The 23,466-nt window shown below is 39.3% G+C and overlaps 2 protein-coding genes across 3 annotated transcripts in view; one reads left to right on the top strand and one right to left on the bottom strand.

Annotated features, from left to right (window-relative positions):
• The window catches only part of LOC126190985 (meckelin), a 224,027-nt gene extending 202,036 nt beyond the window's left edge, over window positions 1–21,991 (bottom strand). Inside the window, exons 1-5 of one of the 2 annotated variants that reach the window (XM_049931661.1) lie at window positions 21,728–21,991; window positions 21,395–21,586; window positions 3,938–4,242; window positions 3,366–3,590; window positions 2,975–3,274 (exon numbers count right to left, since the gene is read on the bottom strand). In XM_049931661.1, the coding sequence (XP_049787618.1) occupies window positions 2,975–3,274; window positions 3,366–3,590; window positions 3,938–4,242; window positions 21,395–21,586; window positions 21,728–21,911 (1,206 nt within the window). In that variant the 5' untranslated portion in view covers window positions 21,912–21,991. The remainder of the gene's footprint in view (window positions 1–2,974; window positions 3,275–3,365; window positions 3,591–3,937; window positions 4,243–21,394; window positions 21,587–21,727) is intronic. The other variant, XM_049931662.1, reaches the window with a different exon arrangement.
• Window positions 21,992–22,281: 290 nt separating this feature from the next.
• The window catches only part of LOC126190852 (anoctamin-8), a 191,448-nt gene continuing 190,263 nt past the window's right edge, over window positions 22,282–23,466 (top strand). The window contains exon 1 of the mRNA XM_049931440.1: window positions 22,282–22,544. Coding sequence (XP_049787397.1) covers window positions 22,436–22,544 — 109 coding nt within the window. The 5' untranslated portion in view covers window positions 22,282–22,435. The remainder of the gene's footprint in view (window positions 22,545–23,466) is intronic.

The following is a 23,466-nucleotide window of genomic DNA, read 5'->3' as shown; positions in this document are numbered from 1 at the left end:
ATTTTCTCAATAACGCTTGAGTATTACGCACCACTGCTTACACGTTTTGTTGTCCTCGTGGAGTACTATGAGTATACAAAGTTTACAGTAAATCCACGTTCCAAACGTCGTGGCCTCCCCTTTTAAATGCTTTGAAAATAGGTGTGCTAGATGTTGTTCTATGTTTCAATGACAGTGCAGTGTAAAGGCTTAATGTTATGGAACTGATGGGAGTGCCTGATGGACTAAATATGCATAGATTCTAATAGCCACTGACTGAAGGAGACTTTTCAAAGGAGAAAAATCAGCGTTGGAAGCCACCAAAGCAGCAAGAATAACTAGATGTGTCAAAAAGAGAGGGGAGGAAGAACAACACAGGAAACAAGATGAATATGGACCTGGGATGCATTAGTGCTATGCAAGTTTTAATTTTAACTTGAATTTCCTGAAAGTTAAATTATTTCATGTTCTGGTGCATTTTGGCTAAAAACTAATAAAGATAGAGAGCTGACATTTTGTATACTGTTTTAAAACATGCTTAACTAAAAAGTACGCTACTTCTGTGACTTAATTTTGAAAATAAAATGCTTCTTTGAAGAAAAACTATTAATTCATTTCCAAAATTTTTGATAATCATACTTAAATTTTTTTGTATCACAATTTATTATAGCACCATCTTTTTCAACAGTTTGCTTTAAAGGTAATAGCGTAAAGAACTTACAGGAAAAAAATAAACCTTCTGCTTTGTTTGTATTTTGAGTAATGTGTGCCTATGGTGTATATAAATAATTAGCATAATTTAATTCACTTGCAATAAAAATACAATTTAAAAAAGTGTGAGAGCTAAAGCTGTGGTTCATACATAAATATGTTCCCAAAAGATGTCTTAAAACATGGTAAACATTATATGGGCTTATAAATCTTATTCTTTTAGTCACAATGTTTAGAAAACTGACACATCACCTTAAGCTACAAAGCACATCACAGCCCACACAAAACATTGGGAGATAATGGTGTTCACAGAATTCTATCATGGCAATCCATCATTAAGAAAAGTTTTGTGTACACAGGTCTGCTTAACAGGAGCCGAGTAGCACACAACTGTTACATCCCACTAGGAGAATCATGGATGAATGTGGCAGAGACTCATCTAGCTTTGTCATAATTTGTGGCCTCAACCCGACCATTCTTTCAAAAAGATCTAAGCTGCCAAGCTCACCAATTATGTGATTCTGATGACATCAACAAAAGCAGGAATAGCAGCACTGCTGCCTGGGTGTCTCTGCTCTTTCCATCATTGCAGCCTTCAATCACTGTGCCCTTGCTTGCAGAAACTGCCTTACCTCATCACCAATTATCATCAATATTGCTACTATGTCACCTCCGATAGCATAGCACGCTGAGCTCACCCAGAGTGCACAGCACCACTATAAACGAGGTTAAAACCCCCAAGAGACATAATGAATTTTAGCCTCAAGAATATCAGTGTACTCAATCACAGAGGAGAAAAAAAAAAAAAGTAACATTTCCCACATCAAAAGTCAGACATGAGATAGGCTACACTTTGTAATTACTCCAGTCCACAAAGAATGTACAGAACATTATAGTTCTGTAATCACAATAAGAGAGTGTATATGTGAATCACTATTAGAAGAAACAATTCTAAATACCAATATCCTCCCCTCTCCAACCCCTCTTCCCCACACACATTCTGTCAATTGTTACAACAACCCAGAAAAGAAACTTGTAACAAGTTGAAGTTTTGAGATCACTGATAGAGTTAAAAAAAGCAAGTTCTGGAAGAAAACACTCACATCTCCCCACAGTTACTGTCATTCACCAATATCCACTCCAAGCAAGCAAAACACTCAAAATCTGTCTATCAGACAGCAGCATTGAATCAGTCACCAGCAGCACAAGTGGATGCTTCTGACTCTGCCTTCCCTCACAGAGATCACATTCCCAAGATGGGAACAGGTTTAAACTTCTCAAAATGCTCAAACTTCAAGGACAAAGGCACACAGTCAACACACAGGTTCAAAAGAGTCCACTCACAACTAGAGTTTCAGTAAATGACTGGGAATTAGATACCTCACTTACCTAAAATGACATGGATGTGAATATTTCTTTAACATAAAGCTCAGAACATTAGACAGAAGGACAAGACTCTAAGCTGTTACATACCACTCAAGGGGGGTGGTGTGTGACAAATGATACTTGTGAATTATAGCCATAAAAGCCATAAAATAAATTATCCTAGACGAGAACTTGAAGATTGTGTGGATCTGTTATTTTATTGTCTTGTGGAGAACCATGGTGAAAGACAGCATCTGTCATGGGGATGGAATGATGACTGCAGTAACTTCATGAGAGAAAGCTCTTACACGGACACAAATATAGCAGGTTCTAATATCACTGCCATACTTTGGAGAAGTGACAGATCCTTGAGGAATACATATTTTTAACAACAGTTGTGATGTGAATCAGACATTGTGCAAATGTGCTTCAGATTATTCATATTCATTCTTTCAATAGACTTCCATGTAGAGGTTTCATGATGGAAGTTATGTTTTGACAGAAGTCTGATGTTATGTAAATGATGTTGTATGTGTTCATGACAATATACAGATTATAAAAAGGAAAGAGCTTCATATGTAATTCAAGAGAAGTTGGAACAACAATATTAAATTTCCATATAGTAATAGCTATATAATGAGCAGACAAAGTCTGTCATAGTTAGGCCTATACATAATAATGGTCAAGTAACTAAAAGGTAACAAAGAAACAATGTCAAGTCTTCACTGAATCATTCATGTCCAGCAAAGCAGAATACTAAAACTCTTCAGAAAACTTGCATCATACAACTTGTAGTTATATTACATATTCTACATGCAAATGATGGTCACACTTTTAGTCAGTTACTACTCAAAAGTATGACTTCAAATAAGATACATCTTTTTAAAAGTTCTAAACAGAGTTATCAAAAACGTTTTACCTTGTTGTTAGCATTTCTTGCTTTCATATTAAGAATTAGCACAGGGATAGGATAGAGCACAGATTCATCCTCAGTCCAATACTGCAAATATAACTCAACAAACTCTGTGTCTCTGTGTGCCACCATTTCACTGACATGCATTGTGCAAGAATGGTGATATCGAGCTCCAAACTGAAAAAGCGAGCTTGTATCCCCAGAAACAGTAGGACACAGCTGCAAAAAGTTGCCTTTTGCTTTAGAAATCTCCTTTAGCCATCCATCTGGAGTGAATCGTACTGCAGTCAGATTTATAGTGTTTCTCTGATGGAAGAGAGATAAAACCAATTTAAAATATGAATAAAAACAGCAGCAAATTAAACAAAAAACAGAAAATCAGAATATTGCTGCTTACTTCTGTATTTGGTTGGAGATTAAATTCAGCAGAAATTTTCTTTCTGAAAAGCACAGCTGGTGCATCACCCTCTCCATAAAGCAGCCATGGCATAACATTATCCTTCCACTCATGTTCAAGCTTTCGATCTTCAAAAAGCTTACATGGACTGCCTTTGTAATTATTATCATACAGCAGCATTGCACACATATTAGCTAACATCTGACATGAAGAAACATTGTGCAGCTGCAAAACAATTTTTTTAATAAAAGGAATTTAAAGATTTGGCAGTGAGTTAATCACAATGTCTGCATTAAGGCGACACACAACTTTTACTCTGAAACGACTGAGTTTTTGATAAAACACAAAAATTAAAGACAGGCTATAAAATTAAATATGTAAAATCAGTAGTCCCAAAGAAATATTAATGTTATTGAAAATTATTAAGTAAATAATCTTGTTTAGGAATACACTGATATGTGAAGAAAGTATAGGGATTGAATATTCAAGTCACAAACCTCAAAGGATCAATAATAACATATTTAAAGGGATTTCTGCAGGAAAAAAATACATTTTAAGCTCTCAGTACATACCTTGCAGAGATAGACAGCTCTATGTAGGTTCATTTTTATATAACTGGACACTACTTTGTTATCAGAAGCATACCGCACAGTGAACACACTTTCTTCCTCTGGCCAATAGAGAAACAACGAACTTGGAATGCACATATCATCACTAAGGTGCCAGTTCTTTCCAGTACAATTGCAAGGCCTCTGTCCCAGTACAGATGGTTTGTTCGAGCAAGGGACACAATTTTTACCACTCACTGAAGGAACTGTGCCTTTCGCACATTTAACGCAATGCAAGTCAGAATAGTTTCCATTCAGTTCCCTCTCCACTAAAACAGACATAACTAAGTTAGTTCATTACCAAACTGAAGTATGTATATTTATTTTAATCTGTAATAATAAAAAATATGTTCCCCATGAAACATAAGTTGATTCTTTATAAAGAGCAGATACCAATAATATGGGTAGTGAATGGAAATAAAGCAAAACATTCATGAACAGCAAAACATTTCTCCTCCACACAAAGGCAAATTGCATATAGATGTATTGCCTACATTAAGCAAGTAATTATAACCATACTTTACAGCACACTCAAAGACAAAAGAAAAGATTCACCACAAAGGAATTATCTTAATGGGGCAGAAATCAGTAGATGCGATATACGTGTACATACAAACAAATAATTACAATTTCAGAAAAACTGAATGATTTAGTCAAAAGAAACAGTTTCATAAATTGAGCGAGTCAATAACACATTGGTCCACCTCTGGTCATTATGCAAGCAGTTATTCAGCTTGGCACTGAGTGACAGAGTTGTTGGATGTCCTGAAGGATATTGTGCCAAATTCTGTCCAAATGGCATGTCAGATCATCAAAATCCTGAGCTGGTTGGAGGGACCTACCCATAATTCTCCAAATGTCCTCAACTGGGGACAGAACCAATGACCTTGCTAGCCAAGGGTTTGGCAAGCATGACGACAAACAGTAGAAACTCTTGCCATGTGGGCATTATCTTGTCTAGCTGAAGTGTAGGGTCAGGATGCTTTGCACGAAGAGCAACAAAATTTGGCATCGAATATCACCGATAAATTGCTGTGCAGTAAGGATGCCATGGATGAAAACCAAAGACATCATGTTATGAAAGGAAATGGTACCCCAGACCATCACTCTGGACTGCTGGGCCGTGTGACGGGCGACAGTCAGGTTAGTATCCCATCACTGTCTGGAGCATCTCCAGACACGTCTTTGGCTTTGAATCTCATTCACTTGAGTAGAACTGCCTTTAGTGATGAGTCCTATTTCGAACTGAGCCCTGGCAAACAGCAAAGTTTTGTCTGGAGACAACCTGGATGCTGGTGGGATACAAAGCCCACTGTTGTCCAACATACGACCTCACAACCAGGAGTGACGGTCTGGGATGCCATTTCTTTTCATAGCAGAATCCCTTTGGTTGTCATCCACAGTACCCTTAGAACACAGCAATATGTCAACGATATTCTACGCCCCATTTTGCTGCCCTTCATGATGATTATGATGATGATGATTATTAGTGTTTTAGGGCGCACAACAGCGAGGTTATCAGCGCCCGTTCCCAAAAGTTCAATTCGGAGCCGAATTGTGAGAGAATTGGTATTGTTTAAATTGCAAGATTGGACACAGCACATCAAAAAAGGGAGATAAAACTAAAAATGAAATAGCAGTACAAACAGGTAAAAATAATTAACGGTGGCTGAGTGACCACTTACAAATAATGGGTGACCAAACCACTGGACAGCACATTAAGACTTCAAGCCCAATATTTTGGGAAGAAGGCCAGACATCACACAAAAACGTAAAACTCTAGCGACACGCGCCTCATTATTAGTTAAAAGAGAGGGTAGGTCCGGTGGGAAACTGAAATCTTCCCTCAAACCCGCATATAAAACACACTCAGTTAAAATATGTCGTATCGACAGCTGTGTCCCACATGTCTGACACGTTGGTGGCTCCTCACGACGTAACAGAAAACCATGCATCAAAGGACAATGTCCTATTCTAAGCCGTGTAAGGGCTACTTCCTCAGCGTGTCGTCGTCGGAAGGAGGTGAGCCACGGTCGGACAGAATCCTTCACCGCTCGCAACTTATTATCCCTCACGTCCAGCCACTGAGCCTCCCACCAACGCATGACCTTCCGAGTCACGAAAGACGGAATGGCCTGCAGGGGGACGGAACAGCGAGCAGGAGGTGGGATGGAGCAAGCCTCCTTGGCAGCCGCATCTGCAAGTTCATTTCCAGGAATCCCTATGTGCCCTGGAACCCAGCAGAAAATTACATCCTTACCCTGCTGTTGCAAGAGCAGGAGTGCGTCCTGCACCTCTTGCACCATCCGATCTGCTGGGTACATCTGTTCAAGAGCGTGTAGAGCACTTTGGGAATCGGAGCAGATGATGAATTTCGTGCCACGATGTCGGCGCATATGCTCTAATGCTTGCAGAATGGCAAACAGTTCTGCATAGTAAACTGAGAACTGCTCTGGGAGCCCTATCCGATGGACAGTATCGGGAAACACAGCAGAGCAGCCCATAAAATCCCCCTGTTTAGACCCATCTGTGTAAACAGTAATAAAATCGGAATGGCGTTCTAAAATCTCAGTAAGTGTAATTTTAAAAAGGTGGTCCGGGGTACAATACTTCCTGTAAGCAGCCAGATCAAGAAGTAATCTTGGCCTTTGTAGTCGCCAGGGAGATCCCCTACTCCATCCCACGTGGAGTACCTTAATGCCCTCCAGGTGTACTGACTCGGGACTCTCCTTTGCACGGATGCCAAACGGCTTTGTTGCCGCCGGACGGTGGCGGAAGAGACGTGCCAGTGCCGGCTGGGAAGAAGTGTTGGACGCCAATGAAAGAGGAGTGGACTTGGCCCTGTACGCGTGCCGTACCACGAGGAGAAGACGCCGAATGGACAGCGGAGGCTCACCCGCCTCGACACACAGACTAGCAACTGGACTCGTGCGATAAGCCCCCATGGAAAGCCTAATACCCTCATGGTGAATCACATCCAACATTTTGAAGTAGGAAGGTCTTGCAGAGCCATAAACTTGACATCCGTATTCCAGTCGAGGTCGCACAAAGGCCTTATAAAGTTGGAGCAGACGTGCCCTGTCAGCGCCCCAGGATCTATGACTGACGCATTTAAGGACGTTTAAAGCCTTGAAACAGCAGACTTTTAGATCCTTTAAGTGTGGCAACCATGTGAGCTTCTCATCAAAAATAAGCCCGAGATATTTCACTTTTTCCATAAAGGGGAGAACAGTGTCTCCGAGTTTTAAAACAGGGAGATTAAAAAGAGAACGGGAACGGTTAAAATCTACACAAACGGTCTTCTCCAAAGAGAATTTAAATCCCGTGGTCTTAGACCATTCCTCCAATCACACGAGTGTCAGCTGTAATTGGCGTGTAGCAGCTGTGAGGGAGGAAGATGCACAGAAAATGGAGAAATCGTCCACAAACAAGGAGCACTGCACGGGCCGTCGTACTGTGGACGCAATACTATTGATGGCAATTGCGAAAGCTGTCACACTGAGGACACTTCCTTGAGGGACACCGTTCTCCTGCTTAAAACAGTCAGACAGGATATTCCCAACCTTATACTTAAAATACCTGTCTGACAGAAAGGATCTGATGAGTGTGGGTAAACGCCCACAGAAACCCCACTCATAAAGCTGCCGCAAAATGGTATGCCTCCAGGTAGTATCGTATGCCTTCTCCAGGTCGAAGAAAACCCCGATAAGGTGTTGCTTACGTAGGAAAGCATCTTGTATCGCTCTTTTGAGTAGGATCAGGTTATCTAGGGTGAAATGATACCTCCTGAACCCACACTGGCGGCGGGTAAGTGAGGATCTGGATTCGAGAATCCACACCAGGCGCCTATTGACCATTCGCTCACATGTCTTCCCGATGCAGCTTGTGAGACTAATACGGTAGCTACTGGGTTCGGTCCGATGCTTCCCTGGTTTTAAAAGGGGAATTAAAATCGATTCTTTCCACGAACTAGGAAAGTCGCCTGTCTTCCAAATTTCATTAAAAAGTTGAAGGAGGACTTCCTTTGACCGCAGATCCAACTGCTGCAGCATGCTATACGATATGAGGTCTGGACCAGGTGCGGTATCCCGAGATACGGACAGTGCAGAGTCCAACTCCCACAAAGAGAAAGGCTGGTTGTACTCCTCAGCGTTCTTTGAACGGAAATCAAAACCAGCCCTCTCCTGTGTACCCCGATAACGCAGAAATTCTGGGTCCTGGCTAGAATCGGCCGTAATAGTTTGAAAAGATTCTGCCAACGCCTGGGCGATGTCTCTTGGAGATGTTAGGAGACACCCCCGCTCACGTATAGCTGCTAGTGGCGGTCGAGAGTATCGCCTTGAGATCCTCCTAATGGCTTCCCATACTTTGCTTGAAGATGTGGACCTATTGATGGAGTTCAGGAACTCACGCCAAGACCTCCGTTTACTCTCCCCAACGATTTTTCTTGCCCGCGCTATTCGGAAAGTTGTCAGATGCGCAGCAGTGGGGCACTGACGGAATCTTCTCAAAGCCGCCCATCTGTCTCTGATGGCAGTACGACAGTTGTCATTCCACCAAGGGACAGGCTGCCTCACAGGTGTTCCCTTTGACTTTGGTATGGATACATCAGCGGCATGGTGCATCACCGCCGTAATGTGATCCACCCAATCCTGGACGCCTTCACACCGTTCAAAACCAGCCAACTGCCAGTAGAGCGTCCAGTTTCCCTTCCGGAACAACCATTTCGGCGGCTGTGCGACACGACCCATTTAAACTGGCAGATGGAGCCAGACAGGATAATGGTCGCTGCCATGAAGGTCGTCGTCGACGACCCACTGAGCAATGTCTGCAAGCACAGGCGAACAAATAGAGAGGTCTATGGCAGCAGACGAACCCGAAGCGGTGCTAAAATGCATGGCCTGACCTGTGTTCAGCAGTATGGTGTCGGAAGTCCTGATCAACTGCTCAATCAAATGGCCTCTGGGGCAGGTTTCGTTGGAACCCATAATGCATTATGAGCATTAAAGTCTCCTAAAATGAGAAAGGGACGGTGTAGTTGATCAATGAGCCGTGCGAGGGCTTCACTGTCAATGAGCTCAGCGGGTAGTAAATACAAGGAGCACACTGTGACATTAACCTGGGCCAGGATCCGAGCTGCAACCGCTTGTAGCGTTGTGGTTAAGGTCACAGGTGAGGAGTGGAATGTGTCCTTAATGAACACCGCCACCCCACCCTGAGCCCTATTACCAGTCAGGTCGTCTTTCCTGTACATGTGATATCCTGTAAGTACAGGTGTATCAGTCTCTTTAAAATGTGTCTCTTGCAAAGAGATGCAAAAGGGGTTTTCCTGTACTAACAGCAGCAATTCTGCAAAGCGAGGTCTGACTCCATGCAGATTCCACTGAAGTATGGGAGCCATATCAGCGTTTCGGTTTAGATTTCCCCGTCTTTGCGCCGCGCTGGTGAGGCACTTGTAGAGCGAGTGGCAGCAGAGGGGCTGCCAGGTTCTGGGGAAGAGGTATCAAAATCCATGACGATTTCCTCCTCATCAGTCAGGGATGCTGCCCTTCATGGCAAGCCATCCTGAGCTTACATATCAGCAAGATAATGCCCGCCCACAACCGGTAAATTTCTACTGCTTGTCTTCATACTTGCCAAACCCTGTCTTGGACAGCAAGGTCAACGGGTCTCTTCCCAGTTGAGAATGGATGTCACCCCAAATGCGAATATGAGAATGTTTGGAGCATTATGGGCAGGGCCCTCCAACCAGCTAGGGATTTTGATGACCTAACATGTCAATTGCACAGAATTCGGCACGATATCCTTCAAGACATCCAACAACTCTAGTCTATCAATACCACACTGAATAACTACTTGCGTAATGACCAAAATGAACCAATGCATCAGTGACTTGCTTAATTTGTGAAACTGTTTCTCTTGAATAAATCATCCAATTTTTTTCTGAAATTGTAATCATTTATTTTCCTGTACATGATATCACATCTACTGATTCCCACCCCATTCAGGTAATTCCTTTGTGGTGTTTCTTCTTCTTCTTCTTCTTTTGAGTGCATTCCTCCACCCAGCTTGCTGTCTTGCTGAATGTGTGAAGCATTTTCTCTTTAATAAATACATCCAACTTATCTGGAATTGTAATCATTTGTCTGTCTATTCAGCTGGTGCGCTGCTGGCACCAGTCTCCATCAATTGTCGTCCCAATCGTTGAGTCTATTTTCGATGCCTGCTTGTCTTCTTCGCATCTTTGGCGGATGGCTATTTAACTGCGGTGCGTGCACTCTGTGGGGGCTTGAGTTATGGTATCAGCTGTGTGAGCGACAGTGACATGTGGCACTGTGGATGTATGCAGCGTGGCGAGTAGCGGAGTCGATATGACGGAGGACCGTGGGCAGCTGCTGCGAGGTGTTTAGCAGTTGGAATGCAGATCCATTGCCAGAGTGATTGGAATTTCCTTGAGATTTGAAAAACAGATTTCCTTCGCATCTGTTACATGTTAGTCGTCTGAACTGGAGTCGTCTAATTGTTCCTTGGTGGGTTCTGTTCATGTTAATTGAATACCCGAGTGCACTGAAAACTATCTTGATTGCGTCTGTTACTTGACACTGTATTTGGTCTGGCCTCCTAATATGTTGACGGCATTTAAGGGAGTGCTAGCTACGCACAACAAATAGACATGAAGCCGTGCTTAATGCATAGCTAGAGGTCATACTAAGTAGTGCATAAGTCTGTGCCTGGCATTCAAGAGTGTGCCAAAATAATTTTCCTTATTTCCTTTTTCTATGTTATTATTTTATTTGTTTGTTCTAGAGAATTGGCTAATCAAATTTTAAGAGCCGTTACTGGGCAAGTGGTCACATAGGTTAGTTCTGCTTGGGTTCATTTTGTGCTGTGTATAATTAAAGGTTTATTTATAATCAGTTGGACATATGTGTTTTGTGTATCTGATGCACCAGAATGTTGTCTGCCACTGATGTGTTTATGTTTCAGATAAGTGGCAGTGGACGACGCGAGAAAACTCCGATCGGAGTATCACGGTGGAAGAGGGAAATTTAAGGACCTGGATCGGTGTCTATGGTTACATTGTTAGTGTCCTGCAATTCCATCTTGCTGCTGGAGCGTTGTAGTTTTCCAGAAGCTTAAATGTTGCTCAAAGTTGAGTGTAGTTCTACTTCACCTTCTGGTCCGTGAATTTCCTGTATCTGATAGAATCTTTCCGTCTGCTTGCATCCATCACTAATTTTCAACATAAAATTGAAACGGTCCCATTTTAAGACTATTTAATATGCTATTATTATATTCTGGAACTGAAATGTATGTGAACCTCGTACCTGTAAGTAACACTAAAGAGAAGCCGAGTTGAGTGTATAAATCTATAATACTTTTAATTGGTTAGAATTGCTTAAGATCAGTCCAGGGAAGATGTCTTAGTTGTTGGAAGTAGTTTTAGAATTTGTTATGAGTTATGTCAAAGTCAGTTTCTATGTAAGTCATGAAGCATGTTTAAAAGGTTTGTGTGATTCAGTTATGTCAGTTAATTTGATTAATGATAGTTTTATGAACATTGTTTTAATTAGTGAAAACTGGTTGAGTAAACTTTGAAAGATCTGTGTCTATTGGACTTAAATGCATTAATGTTTTAATCTGACTCCTGCTGGTGGTTCGGTAGGCCAGGTGCCTTTTATTATAATTGTTGTTACTGTTAATTTCATTAAGAGCATGTGTTTGGAATAAAGAAGTGTATGGCAACTACATACTGGTATGTGTTTAATTTAGATGTGTCGAAAGGAATAACACATCATCTATATGTGTACATCACCTCTACTGACTTTTGTCTCAATCAGATATTTCTTCATGGTGAAGTGCTTTATTTTGCTTTGAGTGTAATTACAGTTACACAGAGAGGAATAAACCAGTTAATGGTTTTTTTGGATATGGAATGCTTTTCTTTCCTGTGACAAAACTTTAGCAAGACAGTAATTGCGACTTCCAAGAGCTCCAAATTCAGTTACATAATATTTTACTACCTTCTATCTTCAACATTGCTAACATGTTGTAAAACTTTGTTTCACTTTCACAATAATTACTTCCTTCTTCTAAAATCTTAATATGTATTGAGGCTATAAAATTATATGATTGGTTCTCTTGTTACCTGCAACTGATCACATAAACACATCTCACATAAAATGATAACGGTAGTACATTTACAATTTTTATGATCTGTTTCAGTTCACAATTAATATATTACTAATAATATGATAACATTAAAGAATTAATCTATAGAAAAATAAAAATTATTAAAAATAAAACAATGAAAAGTCCTACAATTATGCCCCAAATATAATGAGTATATAAGCCTTCCCCAGACCTAAATTAATTCTAAACTTTACTACTAACTGATTCTTCAATAGAATAGGTAACTCTCAAATCACAGTAGCCTACCATCTATACTACCTGTCTGAAATTTTGTTTCCTAAATGAAGCCTTGTAATTTGGGAGAACTCTGTAGAACATGAGTCCCCATGTCTCTCATTTGTGTTTAGTTGCATGATAAGCACTATCAACAAAAATTATGACCTGCACACAACTTATTACATTCCAAATGAATCAGTAAGCTAGTTATTCACAATTATATTACCTTCTCAGTGAGAAATATGTCAACAAGTTGACTATGTTACTGTCTGTCATTTGAGTCAGCCTATTTCATTGTCACCTTTCATCAGAATGGTTATAGTGAAAGACTGATCAGACAAGCACTGCACTATCAACCAACTGTGAAATACGTGAGTGATGATAACAAATGACCTGCCACCAAAGTCTATGACCTTTTTGCCTGATACAGGAAGTATTTCCAAAAGGACTGATCATATTCTGTGGAAACACAGTGTGAAATTTGTGTGTTTTTTTTTATCACCACCTAAGATCAGGAATTTACGATTTTAGAAGGTCGATCTAGGTATGTGTAAAGAGGGCATTTATCATATGCATTGCAGTTGTGACATGTCATATATTGATCAGACCTTCAGGAGCATGGAGGAGCTGTGTATTGAGTGTAAGCATCACACATGCTTACAACAGCTAAGCAAATCTGCTACTGCAGAAAGTTGTCCTGCGTGTGATCATCCTAAGGAACATAACAACACTGAGATTCTGGCAAGAACTTCAATTACTGGGATAGTGTTATTCAGGAATCAGTTGAGATTAAATTAGTAAATAACAAATAGAGATGACAGGTTTTGCTTAAATTTTGCTTGGAATCCTGCTCTCTCCCTTGTCAAAAAACAGAGGGACAGAACTGATGCTATCTGTTACCTTGCACAGCACTCTCTCGTTGCATTTCTGCCTTGAAAATGACAGGGTGTGCACCTGTCGGGATATCAATAGTTGTCAATGATAAGTTTGGAAGGTAGGAGACGAGGTACTGGCGGAATTAAAGCTGTGAGGACGGAGCGTGAGTCATGCTTGGGTAGCTCAGTCAGTAGAGCACTTGCCCGCAAAAGGCAAAGGTCCCGAGTTCGAGTCTCGGTCCGGCACACAGTTTTAATCCGCCAGGAAATTTCATGAACAAAGACGTTAGTGAGTCACTTTATTTATTTCTAATCTGCACAATTCTCACATAAGGAATCTAATAGGAGTTGCCTTCCGTGACGTCTGTTGTGATGATGTCAATCGAAAGTTGTGATTCCATCCATCTGCTCTGCCCTATCATATAACTGTGTTGTGTGACATCAAGACGGTGTAGTGTTTTTGAGTTGGGTTGTGTAGGTAGATGGCATGTCATAGTATTTGGTGGCACTCTCTTGTGTTGGATGCTCACAATTCGAAGTTTTTTATTAGGTATCTTAGTGACACATTTGATGCTGGTAGCTGAATGTGTAATGTTATCATTAGAAGAGTTTGTACCAGTTTGCTAATGACTTTCTTTGATTTTGCATTTTTGGGTGATGGGGGTCATGCTTGTGTTTGGTGCATTTCTTATGGTCAGAAATTTAAAAGCAGTTTATTATTTTTGTTAGGAATGGATATGACAGAGAAATTTATGAGCAGATCATTGCTCGTTGTACAATCAAGTTTCTACAGTTACTTGGGCAGATTGCAAGCAATTCTTTTTCATACATGAAATGGACAGGGATAGGGAAAATAACGTGAACAGTGGTTGTATTGGCATGGTTTGATGGTCAACAACGTAGATACGGCACATGTTGTGCTGGACTGTGCATGTTCAGTACAGATAAGGCATCAATGCAGTCTGTTTACGAGTAGTGCACACTTCGTATTTGCATTCAGAGTCTGACATCAACGTGCAGCGAAAGACCTAATAGAGTTCCAGAGAGGCAGATTGTGGGGCCCCATTAGCTGGAGCATCACTAACCAAGATAGCCAACTTATGGAATATTTCAAATTCAACTGTTTCAACAGTTACGACGGCCTACACAAAACATGGAAAGACATCATCGTGTAAATGTAATAGTGAACATAAATCAAAACTAAATAATAGAGATTGTCATACGCAAACACGAATTGCGTCAAAACAACACAAAACTACAGTGGCTAAAGTGACTGCAGACTTCAATAGCCATCTTTGAGACCACAGTTCTATCAACACTGTCCACCAAGAACTCCATAAAGCGAATATTCATGGATGAGTTGCTATACCGAAACCATTAGTAAGAACAAACAATGCAAAGAAGCATAAAACATGGAGTCAGGAGCATAAATCCTGGATGGCTGATCAGTGGAAACACATCATATGGTCTGATGAGTCAATGTTTTTATTATTTCCAACATCGGGCCAGCTTTACATGTGGAGGATGCCAAAAGAAGCCTACAGTCCTTATTGCTTGATTCTAATGGTTAAGCATGGTGTGAGCAGCCATATCATGTATTCTGCTGGTCCCATCATTATTCTCAAACATTTTAGGTGATCAGGTGCATCCCGTGATTCAAACGTTGTTCCCCAACAATGGTGCCATATTTCAGGATGATAATGCACCCATACACACAGCCAGGACAGTACAATTGTGGTATGTGGGGCATGCAACTGAACTGCAGGACCTTCCCTAGCCAGTACAGTCCCCGGACTTGAACATTATCAAACCCTTATGGGCAGTATTGGAGCGCAGACTCTGGAGCAGATTTCCACCTCCCCTGTCATTACAGGAGTTAGAAGAGGTTCTGATTAAGAGTGGCACAACATTCCACTGGAGACTATACAATCATTATATGCCACTATTCCAAGAAGAATCACAGCTGTATAATAGGCAAATGGGAGGGTCCAACACCTTATTGATAAACCATTCCCAACTAAGTACAGGTGTTCACGTTATTTTGCCTATCCCCTGTATTTTCAGTTACAAATACAAACAACCGTCAGTTGTATAAGGGAACTCATGACAATGAAATTTTGTGCCAGACTCGTATCAAACCCGGATTTCCTGCTTTAAGCAAATTGTCATATTAAACATTTTGGTTAGCTGTGCAAAACTCATGGCCAGACCCAAACTTCCTTATGTCATCACTCCTACATCATGTTGTATTTATCCGCTGATACCAACAGCAACTTTCAATCAAAATGTACACCCCTGTATGGGAATTACATAATGTGTGTGTAGGGACGATGACGTATGGAAGTTTGGATCTGGCCAAAAGTCATGCACAAATAGCCAAAGCGGTTAAGGCAACTGCTCGCACAAAGCAGGAAATCAGAGTTTGAGTCCCAGACCAGCACAAATATTCATTGTTGTCAATTCTCTTACACAGCTGATAGTTGTTCATGTTTGCATCTGCAAATGCATTCCATATGTTTCATAACAGCTGTAGTTGCCTGTCCGAAGTAACATTGCATCACTCTTCATTTTGAATAGTAGGCATTGCAATATTGGATTCTTTTTGGTAACTGTGTCAGATTGTGGTTGGAAAGTATTGTGGACAGTGGTTCCCCATCATTGGTTAGGTTGTGTTTTTTGATACTAGTGATGTGAGTGAGTTTTGGTTTGTTGTACAGTGGATTTCATTTTAGAGAGTGTAGTGTAAGAGGGCATTTTATCAAATATCCTGGTCAACTATTGGTATTCATACCAGCTAAAGATGATCATGATAGTGGATGTCTATTAAGTAGTATATAAGAACAGAGCAAATACTGTGTGTTCCAGTCTGCATTTGTACACAGGATGCATGCATCATAACAACAAGCGCAGCAGTGTTCACTTGTTGTACGAAGCTATATTTATGCCTTGGCACTTTTGAGTTGACTGTTTCATGAATGGCTTGGAGTAAGAGGGCCACCGACAATGTCAGCAGGAAGCCAAATGAATCACTCTTCTGTTAAAAAAGAGAACTCTGATGTGTGGCCATAGGGTCAGAAGTTATGTATCAGAATGTGTTAATGTTTGGTTAAACTATTTTGATTTCCAATGTGAGAATACCTACCAAGGATCAAAGCCCAGAAGAAAATGATGTTCATACATAGTGATGGGACAGAATAGCTGGACCGCCAGAATTATTTCTAAAGATGACTGTTAAATCAGTAAGATTTGTCACAGGTAAATGACAAATCCAACACAATGAAAAACATTAAGTGGCTCATGTATGTCACAGCAAACCCTTCTTTTTCACCGTAATAGATACGGTACGGGAAGATTTGATGATTTAAGAGTGTTGATTTTTGATACTGCAGGCTTTGTTTTAGCTGTCATATAGATCAAGTGAAATTCAGACTACTGGGTTTCTGAGCTGTGTGTAGGTTCCTGGCATCGAGAGCTTGATTCAAGCTGAAATTTGTGTGTCCACCTTCTTGATGATGTTATGGGCCAAAGCAGATGAGTAGGATTGGAACTTTTGGTAATCCCACTGTGATGTATTCTGACTCCAATCGATAAGGCTGGTATGCTGATAATGGATAAATAAGCCATGTTACTAATGACAAAAGGAACTTTGAGACATTTGAACAATTTTTGTCTGTACCTAGGCCTACTGCTACAACTGAAGATGAAATCGCCATAGAAGGAACTGCAGAAGCTGAATCCACAGTAAATTAAAATTGACAGATAGTGACATTCAAAAGAATTTATTTTCTGTTCTTGCTCCACACCTTAAAATATTCAGATACTGAATTAATACTGTCAGTAGCAAAATATAGTCTTACAATCACACATCATACTAGTGGGTATTCAAAATCACTTTGGAGGCTTATCCACAATGTATATGCGACCAAGAAAAAAACATTCTTGGATTTTTTCCCAAATACACTTTTTCCTGAGTGAAAATATCCTTGATCCCAGGTGAAAGTAGTTTTCTCCTAGTTAAGTAATAATATACTTTTCCTAAGAGCTAAAAAACTTACAATCCTTTGAATGGTAATAAGCACGTGTTTAAAGTCCACCAAATACATCACAGTTGCTTCCAAAGTACTGAAATTGAAATGCGTTGCATGATAAGCTTTTGTCAGCCAATCATAACTCACGTAATGTCATCTCAGCAGCCAGTGATAGCAGTTATTCAGAACATAGGGCATGTGCTGTAGTCAGCCAGTAGCAACATCACTGTTAAGTAGCCTCTTCAGATACACAAATAGGAAAAGTTAATGGTTTAAATTCAAACAATGGCAAATCCAGGATGGACTGTAACAATATTATGAAAAGGAAAGTTGGTACTCACCATATAGTGGAGGTGCTGAGTCACAGATAGGCGCAACAACAAAAAAATTGTAAGTAGCAACTTTCCTTTTCATAATAATGGTTTAAATTTATATGCATACAGAATAGCTCATGAAAATCTAAGCTTTTACAAATAATATTGGTCTTTTTTAGCATGTATTATCCTTTAAGGTACATTAAACATAAATGTGGCAGTAAAATTTTTAAAAATAATGACATAAGTGATTGGTCTGTGCCCAAAATTTTTCTATGTGACTGGTCACCAAAGTGTTAAATTTTGAATGAGAGTCAAAAGCTCCATGATTTATGAAATTCACTGCACATTCTCACACTAACAAACTTTATCTCGCATAAAAGGAAATTTACTTTGAAAGTAATGCTTCTCAAGCCACAATTTGCAATATCTTCCCACAACCTGTTACAGACGTAAACAGTTGTGACGTCACACTCATCTAAAGCGTTTGTTGTTACATAGTACGGCATAGTCTTCATCTTAAGCCTTTGACATATTGTACAGTCAGTGAATGCTTGTGTGTACACTTCATTTTTTGTTGTAAATTGCACATTTTCTTTGCAATTAAAGTTTTATTTTGGTATTATTCTCCCATTTTTCTGTTTTAAATTCTGTCTCTGTCAAAAGTGAAGGTGTGTCTGTCATAATTGCTTACAAAGAAACAAAAATTACAGTTCTGACTCTTCTTTTCAAATCACATTGGCATCGTCACTATGGGTAATTGTGTTGTGAATGATATAACTACCACGTAAACTCACAAGCATGACTAATCTGCAAGTCTCCCTATTGAAACTCAACTACTAACAACTAAACATCCAACGAATAATAACATATATTCTACATTGCTAATAAATGTTCTTTGCTGCACCAAAGATCCTTTCTCTGTCTCTTGCTCCACTTGTGTGCACATTGCCTAATGTTCACAAAACAGAAGAGAAAAAGCTACCAAGCTAAGAGAGCCGATTTGAGCAAATATTTGTGGTTCATTACAAAGTTCTATGCTTGTATATGATTATTTTGTACTTTTAAAGGCAATTATACAAAATTATTAAATGTTTATTTCATTGGAGGAAAAGATGAGTCTGTTAATAATTTGAGGCTTTTTATAGTCGAAGCAAAGATGGTTTGATATTGTGTTAATGTTGTTTCTGGTGATATCTGGGTAGAATTTGACAACAATTTCAGTAAGCAATGCCCTTTATGGCTACATCAAAAGAGAGAATTATATCATAGTGGAAAACGCTGGAGTCATAATGCATGCTCACAGTTGGGGCCCAATATTCCATAGTGCCTTGGGGGCAAAATGAAAGACTTTACCTACATGTGTTTCAAATCAGGTGGTGCTATCCACTATAACTAGAGTATCTCCATATAAATTGTGGTATGGTGAGAAATTTATGACAAATCAAATGCATAGATTAGAACCTATTTGCTATGCTCATGTTTCTAAGCAATAACGAAAGAATTAGATTGACTCAAGGGACACGGAATGTCACAGTATTTGGGCGAAAGATATGTTAATCAGGTTATGAGGTATCATTTGTGAAGAAAAGACAAAAATAAGTATATCTGTTCCAGTAACTATGGATGCTCCTGATCATGAATTTCAAGACTCAACAACTCAAACTGAAGATAAGTCTGAAGTTGACACTGAAAATAAAGATTATAAAATCACTGAAAAAGATACTATGAGAGAAGAAAATGACTGAAGTTGCCTGAAATAGTGAGTGGTCTACATTCAAATGTCCAATGACATATGAAGATTATGAGTTCCTATTTAACATACTGGGAAGAGCCACAAACACTTCAATAAGCTATGAGACCAGATCAAGAAGACAACTCAAAAGAAGCAATGGATCAAGAAATAAAAGTACCACAAGAAAATCAGACTTGGATTTTAGAAAATCTTTCTTGGAAGAACAGAACCACATCAGGCCACATTCAGATTTAACACTAAAATACAGGAGTGCTGTTACTACTAGCTGGTGTGACCCACTACAACTCTTTATTGAATGTTAATGACAAACATCAATTGGCACCTGTATTCTGGTATATTCCACTCTCTCAATTAACCATCTAATCAAAAAGGTAGCAGTTGGTATATTACACACTGAATGGTATACCCTGACATGTATTCTGGTGGTTTTTCTGTTGTAGATCATACATCCCTTGCTTAAGGGCTACGGACATACATGCCTTTGGTTGTTCTGATTGTAATGAGTGTCTTTCTGATATACTGTATATGTATTGCATTACTTTACTTTAAACTTATTTCATAGCTCATGATATGGTGTATCTCCTAGCCACATGTCTGCTCACCAGCAGACTTATCATTTTCGTGATGACATTGGTTTTGCCTTTTCCACATATTTCAGTAAATAGGCCCTACTGCTTAGTGGGAATTCATTACAGTTTATTACATTACATTCATAGTTGGGTTTATTAAATAAGTTGCGTCTTATGATCAAAGGATCAATAAACTGCATTGGTGTATCTTCATATTCTCCTTTTATTAGTTAGCTATTATTAGTATATGGAACATGATGATACAGATAGTTATGGGGTTGACCTCCAGTACGTACTAGCCTATATGTTTTATTAGTATATGACAGCATATAATCAAATAATTTACCCTCAGTCTGTACTCGTCAGTGTATGACTATATTGTTTTACACCAGTTGTTTCATGGGTATTGCATTAGCATTGTACCATGATTCTCTATGTATAACATGCAATATTGATCTCTGTTTAGTAGGTTCTTTTTTACCATTATATGACGTATGTACTTCGCTCACTAGTTTAAGTTAGTACAGTGTGCAACTGTTCTTTTATTTTATTTCTTAATTTACCTGTAACTTCATGTAACTTCTTATGCCATTTGATACTGTTATGTTATTACATATTAACAGTGTATATGAGACTTGCACCACCCCCTTTTATGGTTATCTGTTCCACACTGTTACCATTGTTGTCTGTACATAGGGCTTGAGCATGGCATAGTAAATTGCCGAAACTGGTAGCCAAATAAAATAACGGTTTGGAAATTACACAGATAAAAGGGGTTTGATTTGATATCTTATACTGAACATCTGAGCCCGCAACTTTCTCTGAAAACATGAACATACAGAGTCCTGTATTTTAGTGTTAAATCTGAAGGTGGCATAACTTAGCTGAAACTGGTAATAACAAATAATAAGATGTGGCCTAGACTGTTTTGTTCATTAAATTCATCAGTATAAGGTTTTTAATGATTATTGACTCAGTCACTAATCGCGAAATCATTATATCATGGAGTAGTTTGAGATAAACAGCTGGCAGAGATTTTGACAGGTTTCAGCCCTTAGTCAACAATGTGGGAGTTTAATTGTCGACAACAGGTGAGCGTTGATGTGTATGGATTTTTATTTTTATTAGTAACTGTAGTGTAATTACAAACTCTGTGCATAAAAGTTCATTCCGCACATTCTGTTAGGTCTGTGCTTCACATAAGCACTATCTTTTCCTTGTTTTCCGTGTTATTCTGTGCCTTGCTAAAAGATTATTTCAACAATGAGTTAATATTCTTCGAAAATAATAGTGTCCACTGCGCAAATATCCCTACGTTTCATTAATCCGTGGATCACATTTATATGGATATTGATTGTCATGTGGTAAGCTATTACAGAAAGAAATATGATGCATATAAACCAGCATTCACATACTCATAGGTCTACTTTGTGAAGGTTACGAGAGTTTAATTAAACTAGAAGAACTGACCTCGTACATGACCCGGTAAACATGGTTCACAGTTGGTTACATTATTCTCCTTAGATGTGCGGTCTCTGCATGGCAAACACACAGTTCGGTCTGTTGATGGCAGTTCATTCTCGCCACATAACTCGCATTTTGGAAAATCTGCGAATTCGGAGGGGACGATTCTTGCTCTTGCGGTGCATGCGCAAGTCAAACCTGAACATGTTATTGTGAGAACAAACTTGTGTACAAGTGATAAAAATGGCTTTTCACCTAACACCATAGTACTTGGTACATTATTTAATAATTCACATCAGAACAATGATAGTTTTAGAAGGCATATTACTGTGGTAATACCGTTTTCTTCCCGTACTAAGTGTCTGCTACTGTCGCAGGGCAGGCATTTCAGCAGGACGCTGTTAAAATATTCCTTTTCATTGCAGAGCAAAGGATCACTATAACTTAATGTCTCTCCTGAAAATGTATTAATACGAGTCGTCCAACATAATACCAGAAGCAGGTAATACAACAGCTTCACCATCTTCCACAAATTACATATATTTACGCACAGATTTCATTTTAATTAAGTGCTGTGTTTACAAACACATTCTAACTGCGCGCACCAAGACGACGGGTAAACAGATATATCGATTCCAGTTTGGCCAACCCATCATGTTATTTTCGGTATTTTACATCATAAATTGTCCACTAAGCAACGTATGGCAGGTGTCTATTTTAATATACTTTACGAAAATCTATATCGAAAAATGAATTTTTTATTTATATTGGATAATATATTTTGTTTCTCAGATTAGCCAACAGTTTCTATAAACAATATTTTTGTTGTGTTGGTGAATTTCCGAAGTTCGTAGGAACTAGGAACAGATGTCAATCCTTGTTAAATGGAGATTGTCTCTTGTTATCAACAAACCCAAGGTGTAGAAGCGATGTTTGTGCCGGCGTTGGGGACGTGGTGTTCGTGTTAATGACAGCAGCGAAAATTTTAGGGACAACTCATAAAAAGTTATTTATTACTTGCCCATCACGGCGTGTGAAGAGCCAAAAATGGAATCTCCGGAAAGCGAGAATTCGGAACAAGCTACCGAAGCTGATCAGGAGACCAATTTAAGACATCGAAAGCTTCTTACATGTGCTAAAAAGACAATTGAAAATGGTAAAGTGAACGTCATATTGTTTCATGTACTTTTATTACCGTGCACGTCGTGCAAATCTTGCTTCTACGTACAAACTTTTATAATAACTAGGTAAAATTGTATTTGCGTATAATATTTCATTTCTGGAGGAAACTCGTGCGTAGTCTAGTTAATAAAAGCCTTGGTGGAGAATGGTTAGGAATTATTCATTGTAACCGCAGAGGAAAGTTTATCACTGTATTCCCCTCTTAAGAGGTGGCCTGTTTTCAAGTTCTCATTGTGGCGCCGTTGCCCATTTCCTGTCAGGACTATATAAACTCATTTACAATTATTTTGCTTGACCATCGTTACGGTTGCAGTTGCATACAAGAGCAGCACTGGTTTAGAAAAAAAAACAATAGATCAAAGCACGCTCTATTGCTATTATTGCACTGTGAAACAAGGTGGAAAGTTGCCCCCCCCCTCTTCTTTATCTGAACTGGTTAGTTGTAAACATAAACATATTTGTTTTGATGCAAACGTTATTAATTGTACAGATATAAACATTCATCTTAAGGAATTTTGTCAAATATATTTAGACTTTTGTTCTAAACAAATAAATGTAGTTACACATAGGTTAGAACTAACAATATTGAAGAAAGTCAAAGATCCAGTTATTGCAATGAGGCCAGACTTAATTAAAGTGTGAAAATTACATTTCTCATAATGTTTCCCATCAAATGGGAGTAGTGATACAACAGAAAGGTGTGGCACCAGTACCAAAATAGTCAAATCAGGAGAAGATGAGACTACTTGGTTGAGTTATAATGAAACAAAATGCAAAGATGAAATAAATAAATATAATTATGAGGAAAACTGAGAGGCTTTCAACAGTAGGACATAGATACTGAGTCATTGGTGCACAGGCAGAAGCAAAGTAGGTTACTTAGGAAGCTTTGTCAG

This window comes from Schistocerca cancellata, chromosome 6 (assembly GCF_023864275.1).
Source record: "Schistocerca cancellata isolate TAMUIC-IGC-003103 chromosome 6, iqSchCanc2.1, whole genome shotgun sequence".
NCBI classification, from domain to species: domain Eukaryota; kingdom Metazoa; phylum Arthropoda; class Insecta; order Orthoptera; family Acrididae; genus Schistocerca; species Schistocerca cancellata.
This window is presented reverse-complemented; position numbering and strand designations above follow the sequence as displayed.